Below are 9427 nucleotides of genomic sequence, written 5' to 3' on the forward strand. Positions count from 1 at the left end.
GACTCGAAAAAGTGGATAACCAGCAAGTTTTTGATGTGTTTTGACAATCCACCACCACCACCAAGCAGGTCTCCTCCACCTCCTCCACCACACACACGCGCGCGCACACACACACACACACACACACACACACACACACACACACACACACGTACATGATGGTTTTCCTCAATTACTTTTACACAAGATTATTTTTTTACTTCCTTACCTACCGCAGCCTCCTCCTCCTCCTCCCCCTCCTCCACCTCCTCTTCCTCTTCCTTCTCCTCCTCCTTTTCCTCCCCTCGACACTACAAGTATACGAATAAAGCTGATAGGTAGATGGGCTTTTAAATGTACTCCCCCCCCCTCTCTCTCTCTCTCTCTCACACACACACATTACACTTTTTTTTTCACACTAGTAATTTTTTTTTCTCTCCATTCTTCCACCCATCGAATAAGTTTAATATTTTTCAATGTGGATGGGGAGGAGGTGGCGAGGAGGAGGAGGAGGAGGAGGAGGAGGAGGAGGTGGAGGAGGAGGAGGAGAGTAGATGCAGTAAAAAAAAAAAAAGTGGATGAATATGCGAAGCTGAAGGTGGCGGAGTGTGGCTTTCTGCGCGGTGGATGACAGGAGCGGGCGCGGAAGTGGATGCAATAATGATGTGGCGATGCATTGTGGATGATGTGGAGTGAGGAAGTGGCGGGGAGGGACTGTTTTATAGTGATGATGATGATGAAGATGAAGGTAGACGAGATAGTGATAGTGGTGATGTTTGTTTAAGTGGTGAAAAATGACGCTGGTGATGATGCTGGTGTTATGATAGTGAAGAGACGCTTAACTGATGCTGTGGTGGTGATAGTGATGATGGTGGGGGAGAGTCAACAGTGAGGGAGGAGGGAAAGGAAGTATTGATGGGATAGTGTTGGGGGTGGAGGTGGGGGTGAGCGAGGGGATACACCTGTCTACCTGCTTTAACTAGGTCACCTGAGGAAACACAGGTAGGGGGAGCCGCACCATGGAGGAAAGGGAGAGTGGAAGGGGGAGGGGAAAGGGGAGGAGGGAAAAAAAGGGGTGGATGTGGGGGTGATGGGAGCTGATAATAGGCCTCCAGAGAGATAGACAGATAAATAGATAGAGCGAGAGAGCGAGAGCGAGAGAGGGAGAGTTACAGACAGACAGACACACAGAGAGGAGCAATACATCGACTTCAAAAGCACAGGCGGAAGCGAAAGAAGACGAGACGAGATGGATAAATAAAGGAAATATGAGGAGGATGTGATAACGGTACCCGAGAGAGAGAGAGAGAGAGAGAGAGATAGCGGGGACGGCGGCGAAGAAACGAAGATAAAACGAACGATGGGAGAAAGAGAGAGAGAGAGGGAGAGAGAGAGGGAAATAAGTGAGAGAGGGAGGGGAGGAGGAGGTGGTTAAAGTGGTGTTGAAAAAAAGGGGAAATCAAACACAGCACACATATGAAAACAGACTCACCAATTACTAGAAACAGCAGCATTGGGTCACCGCGTCACCACCACCACCGCCACCGCCACCACTAGCTGCATCACTACCACCACCGCCGGCGCCACCTGATGCAACTCCACCACCACCACCTGCTACACCGCCGCCACCACCGCCACAACACCGACCGAACGCTGCCGCTCACGCCGCCGCCGCCGCCTCCACCGCCACCTCCGCTACTCTGCTATCCTTCTTTAGCACAGTAGCGTTCCTCTCTCTCTCTCTCTCTCTCTCTCTCTGCGTACTTTCCTCATCTCATACCTACAGCACGCGCGCACACCACACACACACACGCACACACATACAGCTCCGGCGGCTCAGTGGATTAAAACTCTACACCGCCAGGCTCCGGTTCGAACCCCGCTCAGTTCGAAATATCATACCGCTGACAAGAAGCGGGTACTGCCCCCCCTTTGAGCACGGTGGATGGGGGTGGTGTGGAGTGTGGTGAAGGTCCCAGCAGTACCCAGAGATTGGCTAACGAGCTCTGAATACTCTCACTGGGAGGGTACTTGCTGGCGATCACGAGTCCACCACGCGATCAGGCCGTGGGGAATCTCTTACACACACACACACACACACACACACACACACACCTATCGCCATCCTTTCCTCCTTCACCCCCCGTCTTCACCTGCCGTCCCTCCTCCTCCTCCTTCTGCTCCTCCTCCTCCTGTTCCCTATGGCGGTACGAGGCGTCGATAGCGAAGGGAAATTAAAAGGAGAACTGAAAGGGGGAACATGAAGGGTGTGTTATCTTGGTTTCTTCTGCCTCCTGTCTCTCACGTCAACTCGAATCGACCTTCCTCCTCCTCCTCCTCCTCCTCCTCCTCCTCCCTCTTCTTCCCACCTACAGGTAAACATATACAGAAAATGAATAAACAGGTAAATGATAATGACAATGATGATGATGATAATGATAATAATAATAACGTTAGTAATTCTCTTTATGGCTGTTATTTAGAGCGAAATCTGAAGTAATTGCTGTTGCGTTGGAAATAATTGTTTTAATGAAGGATTGCAAGGGTGGCGATGGTGGTAGTAGTAGCTGTAGTAGTAGTAGTAGTAGTAGGAACCTGACCAGCAAGAATTCAACCACCACCACCATCATCATCATCATCATCATCACCATCTTTACTTGTCCCTCACATAATAGGAAAAAAAAATCACCAGAACGCCCACGGCCTCATAACGCAGCACAGAAAACAGCAGGTGAACACGAGGACCAGGTAACAGGAGGAGGAGGAGGAGGAGGAGGAGGAGGAGTGGATGCCAAAATAATCATCTACCATCAACACAGAGAGAGAGAGAGAGAGAGAGAGAGAGAGAGAGAGAGAGAGAGAGAGAGAGATTGTCCCAACTCTTTCAGTCCGTCGCTGAGAGCCGGCCCTCCCTGACTCTCTATCTCTGCTTATATCTTTATCCATTTCCTCCTCCTCCTCCTTGGGTATGATGATTAATTCTTCATCGTGTGCATAAGACTGTCCTTGTGTGTGTGTGTGTGTGTGTGTGTGTGTGTGTGGAGGAAAGGAAGGAAGAAGAGAAGGAAGATTATATTGTCATGAGGAGGAGGAGGAGGAGGAGGTGGAGGAACTAACGTAATAGGAGAGATGAGAGATAAAGAGGAGGAAGATGAGGAGGAGGAAGAGGAGTAGGATATACAATCTGGGCATCACTGGTTTGCATTAAGTCCTCGCCGCCCCGTAACGAAGAAACAACGAGGGAGAGGCGATCGGGGCACGAGGGGAAACAAACGACAAACAAGAAGCGCAACATGAGAGAAAAATACAGCGTTCAACAGAAACAAATCGCTCGCGTGCACCGAACATCTCCGTGAAGCCATAACACAGCTGAGACCGAGTGTGTGTGTGTGTGTGTGTGTGTGTGTGTGTGTGTGTGTGTGTGGCATCATCACCTATGACGTCATCGAGTCGTGGTGGTGGTGGTGGCATCGATACCCTCAGGCGTACCAACCACACCGCACTCTCCCCTCTCTTCCCCTTTTCCCCTTTTCCCATGTCTCCCCTCACCCTTTTCACTCCCTCAACGGCACGTGCCGCCTCCTCTATCCACCCTTTCTTTGCCCTCTCCTTCCTTTAATTCCCCAGGGCAGACCAGCAGGGTGGGACAGGGTAAGGATAAGGAGTGTGAGGGCGCCATGCAGGGTCCCGCCGCGGCCAGCCTGCGAGGTGACGTCACACCTGAGGGGGGGAAGTATTGACGTTTCCTTGACGTCACCACTACGTCACAACCGGCACGGGCCCTCGTATCGACTAAGGAGCGACTTAAAGTGGACGTGTCTGGCCCGGCGAAAACCTTAAAGTTGATTCGTGGTTAGGACAAGATGCCTACTTCTCTTCCTCCTCCTCCTCCTCCATCTCCTCCTCCTCCTGCTCTTCGCCTCCTCCTCTTCTTCCCCTCATTCCTCCTCCTGACGAAAACATTGAAGCTTTGATGAGGCCAAGACGGGGAAAACAGCCTCACTGTCGCCCATTATTCACAGTTGCGTTCTCAAGACCACGCAGAGGAGGAGGCTGTTTGTCCGGGGCGGGGCGGGGCGGGGCGGGGCGGTGAGGGTGGAGGTACTTGTTGCTGTCTGTCTTCACCGCCACCCTCACCACCACCCTCACTACTGCTACTGCTACCACGTGCATCTTCCACCCACCCACCCACCCACTCACTCACTCACCACCTCCACTATTTCTCTATCCACACGCAAACATACACATACACGCAAAGTCTCTCCCCCCCACCCCCCCACACACACTCCCTCTCTCTCTTACACCTTCGAACACCTGCATAAAAGCCTATCATCTAACCTATTATTCGTTCCTCTATGTATTCCTGGCTGTCTAAGGAAGGGCAAAACATTCGAGGGTCAAAACACAGGAGGAGGAGGAGGAGGAGGGCCGAGACAAGATTCCCTAACACGTTACGAATGCATTGAGACGTTCGTGTGTCCGTGACCATGCCTCCTCCTGCCCCCTTCCTTGCCTGTCACACACACGATAACATAAAGCCCCCTTATCTGTAATCAGTACATGCCTACCACAAATCTCTCTCTCTCTCTCTCTCTCTCTCTCTCTCTCTCTCTCTCTCTCTCTCTCACACACACACACACACACACACACACGCACACATACGGGGGGTCCTAAATGCTGATCATTAATAAGAATCAGTGACAGGGACGCGGTGGCTGTCACAAGGTTCAAGTATCTAACCTTTTTTTCCCCTTTCCCTCACACTGGCTCGACCTCACGCTACTCACTGACCGTACCTGTCAGTAATCTATCTTCGTATTATATTTCATCTCTATAAAACGTCTCTATCAACGGTCAATGTGGCTTTGGTAACTTAAGACTCGTACTCACACAATAGTTTTCTCTTTTTCTCCTTTAACTTCTCCTCCCTTCGGCCCTTTCATGGAGTAGAGTACCTAAGGGGCTCCCAACACACTCCGCAACGAGTCCCCGGGGAAGGAGGCGCCGCGGGGGGACTAGTAACAGCAGCACAGGGGCAACAAACGGCAGTAGCAGCGACAACAGCAGCACTAGCACGCGGCAAACACCCACGTAAGGCAGCTTCACCTTTAATGTAGTTGCCACCACGGGTCCTGCGGCCCCTCCCCCCTCCCTCCCACTCCTTGCGGCTCCACGCACTGAGATCCTTTGCGACTGGGAAGTGGTTAATCCGCAGCGGAAAGTACGAGTTTGCGAAGTTACACGACCAACAGGACAGACTTCGTTGCCTCCCCAGGACAGGATCTCTCGTGTTCCAGCTTCCCCATTACAATAAACAAGAGCGTTTCCTCATCTTCCTCCTCCTTCTCCTCCTCCTCCTCCTCCTCCTTTTTCTCCTCTTCATTCCGAGTTCTTTTCTTCATTTATTTCAGCTTTTCATGTTTGTTACTCTCGTTACTTGTCCCACTGCGTTTTTTGGCCATTTTTTAGTATTTGTGATACTTAAACAATCATCTAAACGCTCCTGTAGTATCTGTACACGCTCTCTCGAGGTCACTCACATCGGCACTCAGAGACAGGACACTGAAACTTGTGTCTTAAAGATCTTAGCCTCAGCCTACCTTCTCCACCATCCTTACTGAACAGCGGACTCAGTGTCACTGTTAAGCACACGACTCGCCTTCCTCAGGAAATGACTAAACTCGCCGCGGTACTTCCAAAGTTTGAGCCTCTCTCGGGCCAGCAGCACTTCCACACCCTCTCCTCTCCCCTACATCGGGCACACGACAGGGCACTTTGCGCGTCAGCCAGCACTCAGACAGTATTGGCATAGCTGTCCAAAACGTCTTCCAATCTCCGCCTCTCGTCCGATAATCATGTGGGGAGCGTCAGGCCTGTGATGTACAAATTCACGGCTCACTGGTCACGGCGCGCACTTGTTTACTGTGTGAATATCGCAGCGTACGCGAGCGACACCTTGACACGTGGCGCGGCGCCCTGGCTGACGGCCTGTGACAGGCCGCAGGGTTGAGGGAGCTGCAGGGGACGGGAGGACAACGGGGGAGCTGAGGGCCAGTGAGCCAAGGGGCGGGATCGTTGGGCGGGAGAGTTGCGGGCACAAGGTCGCAGCATCGCGGGTCACCGCCGCAACACGTCAGGAGTGTCGGGCCGCCGGGCACCACGTGCATGGCATATTTTCTCTGGTGCCCCGGCGGAGGCTGCGACTGACCAGAACACTCATCACCCACCACGGGGAGAAGGATCGGTACTCACCTAGACTGTAGCAGAAGTCTACGGGCGCCTCGGGGGAGTCGGGGGAGGACTTGATGGGGGCCAGTGCCGGCACGGGCGGCGAGGGTGTGTTGGAGGAGGTCACAGGCAGGGTTGGGTATGTCACGTGACTTGAGGTCAAGTGGGGGAAGGCCAGGTCACCCTGTCCGGCGGCGGTCACCCCCGTGTCGGTGAGCTGATCCAGGTCAAGGTAGGTCTCGTACCACAGGTCCCTCATCTAGAGGACTAGAGAGGTCACGATATAGCGACGTATTCTGGTGTATATTCTCCAACACTCGCTCTGCCACGACGGACACACACCACAACCGAAGCCGACCGTCTTCACAACAAGATAACTGCTCCGAAGCATCTGCGACCAAGTTATAAACGCATGACATCACCGTACACGTCACCGCCACGTCACGGCCGACGTCATAACCAATGGCGTGGCAGCTCTGTCACACTAGAGGCGCGCTCATTGGCTGCTAAATATATGACGGCGGTCGACGTCACTATTGATTCCATACGTCATCACTTGCGGGACAACGCATGCGCTATGTGAGAGCCAAGGAATGCTGAAAGCAAGTGTAGGATAACGCACAGGACCAGGAGAGGCCTGCAGCGAGGGGCGCTGGGCGGCGAGGGTGGGCGTGAGCACGGGCGGCGTGCGGGTAGCAGCCCCGAGGATGTGAGTCAGGCGGGGCGGCCTTGCCCTGCCGTGGTAGCGAACCAACGGGGAATCTCTATAGCGGGGTCGGACGTGTTTGGGTCTCCCAGCACAGCAGTCCCTCCACCACATCCCCACTCCTCCCACTCCACTCCACTAGCGGCGAAAACCTCACCGCGCGCCCCCGCACTCCCCGTCCTCGCCTCCCGCCACTTCCTCAGATGATCGCCAATGAAATCAGCGCAGCGTCCGGGCGAGTGGGCGAGCACGGCTTCCCACTCCGGCGGCGAGGGGACGAGGCGAGAGGGAGAGGGAGAGTGGCAGCTGAGTGGGTGGGAAAGTTTGTTAGGATAAGAAAGATAAGGATGCTGGCAACTGATTCCTACTGTTTGCTGCGATGGGAGAGAGAGAGAGAGAGAGAGAGAGGGTGGGGGACAGGCAGGTAGACAAGGTAACAAGAGCGGGACACAACACACGCTAACAACAGACAATCAGAGCTCTCTATGCTCTTAATTAAAAGCGTGACAGTCTGCTTCTAAGAACTGACACGCTCCCCCCCTCCTCCTCCTCTACGTCCTCAGTCATTCTCTCTCTCTCTCTCTCTCTCTCTCTCTCTCTCTCTCTCTCTTCACCTCCTTGGCCGCCTCGTTGGTGTCAAGATGTTGGCTGGTAATTCCCCGCGGCATCCCGCCTTCCGGACACACACACACACACACACACACACACACACACACAGGCATGTTTGTGTGTATATATGTAAGTATGTTCGTATGCGTGTATGTCCTGGTTAGTTAAATTTGATATCTTGGTTGCACACACACACACACACACACTCTCTCTCTCTCTCTCTCTCTCTCTCTCTCTCTCTCTCTCTCTCTCTCTCTCTCTCTCTCTCTCTCTCTCTCTCCTCAAGCCATAAGGACGGACGGATGTCATGGAAGGAAGATCGTATAAAGGAAAATCCTAATTTCCAGATGATAAGGACGAAATCAGGAGGAGGAGGAGGAGGAGGAGGAGGAGGAGGAGGAGGAGGAGGAGGAGGAGGAGGAGGGGAAAGTCTATAACAAAGCAGGATAGACACTCACGTAGGCGTCGGTGGAAGAGGGAGGGAATGGAGGGCGAAGGGAGAGGGATGGAGGAGGAGGAGGAGAAGGAGGAGGAACATCACAGAGAAGTTAAGAGTATATGGAGGAGGAGCAACCTGAGGAGGAAGGGGAAGGAGGGAGGAACGGAGAGAAAAAAAAAAGGAGCAACGGAGAGAATGAAGAAGGAATACAAGAGAGAAAAGAAAAAGAACAACGGATGGAGAAGCGAAAGGGAGAAAGAGGAACAGGTAAGTGGATGGAGGAAAAAAAAAAAGAGGGTGGGGAAAAAGGTGTAGGAGGAAGAGGAAGAGGAAAAGGTGAGAAAGATATGGAGAGAAAATAAAAAAAAGGATGAACAGGGAGGAAACAAGAGGAGGAGGAGGAGGGAGGAAGAAAGAAATGGAAAGTTTGAGAGAGGAGAAAAATATGGAGCGGGAGGGAAAAAAATGGAAGGAGGAGGAGGAGGAACACAGATGAGAAGGATATGGAGAGAAAAAAAAAGATGAACAGGGAGGAGATAAGAGGAGGATGAGGGAGGAAGAAATAAATGGAAAGTGCGAGAGAGGAGAAAAATATGGAGAGGAAGGGAAAAAAGGAGGAGGAGGAGGAGGAGGAGGAGGAGGAAGAGGAACACAGGTGAGAAGGATATCGAGGAGGCAACGTGATAAATGATAAAGTGATTTGCCTGTTGCTTTCTTTCTTTCTTTGTTTCCTTTCCCTTGTTCCGGGTAACGTTAGCGGACATGTACACCCACCCACGCCCACGCACACACGCACACACACACACACGTACGCTCACACACACACACACACACACACACACAAACACGCACACGCACACTCATACACTCACACAAGGCTCTCCCACTCACATTGCGCACACACATTCTCGCATCTACAATCTACTACGCCCACGGATATGCACACGCACCCACAGGCAGGCTTTCACACGCACACGCACGTACACAAACGCACATACTCACACACTGGCGTAAAACTGTATCTTTTATTCCCTTCCGAAGCAGATGCAGGCAAGATTTCTACCCGCAAAAGGTTTATCTGGTCTATTTATGATGCCCTGTCGCTCATGGTGGTAATAATAGTGGTGATGATATGATGATGAGTGTAAGGAAAGGTTTCAATGTCTCTCTCTCTCTCTCTCTCTCTCTCTCTCTCTCTCTCTCTCTCTCTCTCTCTCTCTCTCTCTCTCTCTCTCTCTCTCTCTCTCTCTCTCTCTCTCTCTCACTGAACATAACTAACTCATTCCAGTGCGAATATTTTTATCTCCTTCTTGGAATGAGTAGCTAAAAATAAGAATACGGAGGAATGGAGAGAATGCAAAGGAGGGAAAACATGAGAAACGAAGGAAAGAGAGGAGAGAAAAGAAAGAAAATATGGAGTTCTTTTTCCATATTTTTTGCTAACCCCTTTTTTTTTTCGCCCTAAC

General features: G+C 52.0%; 1 protein-coding gene across 2 annotated transcripts in view; it reads right to left on the minus strand.

The window, feature by feature from the left end:
* LOC127004622 (probable nuclear hormone receptor HR38) overlaps positions 1-6680 on the minus strand; it is a 37702-nt gene extending 31022 nt beyond the window's left edge. The window contains exon 1 of one of the 2 annotated variants that reach the window (XM_050872651.1): positions 6232-6680. In XM_050872651.1, coding sequence (XP_050728608.1) covers positions 6232-6466 — 235 coding nt within the window. In that variant the 5' untranslated portion in view covers positions 6467-6680. The remainder of the gene's footprint in view (positions 1-6231) is intronic. The other variant, XM_050872650.1, reaches the window with a different exon arrangement.
* Between the last annotated feature and the right edge of the window lie 2747 nt (positions 6681-9427).

Source organism: Eriocheir sinensis, chromosome 28 (assembly GCF_024679095.1).
Source record: "Eriocheir sinensis breed Jianghai 21 chromosome 28, ASM2467909v1, whole genome shotgun sequence".
Classification (NCBI taxonomy): domain Eukaryota; kingdom Metazoa; phylum Arthropoda; class Malacostraca; order Decapoda; family Varunidae; genus Eriocheir; species Eriocheir sinensis.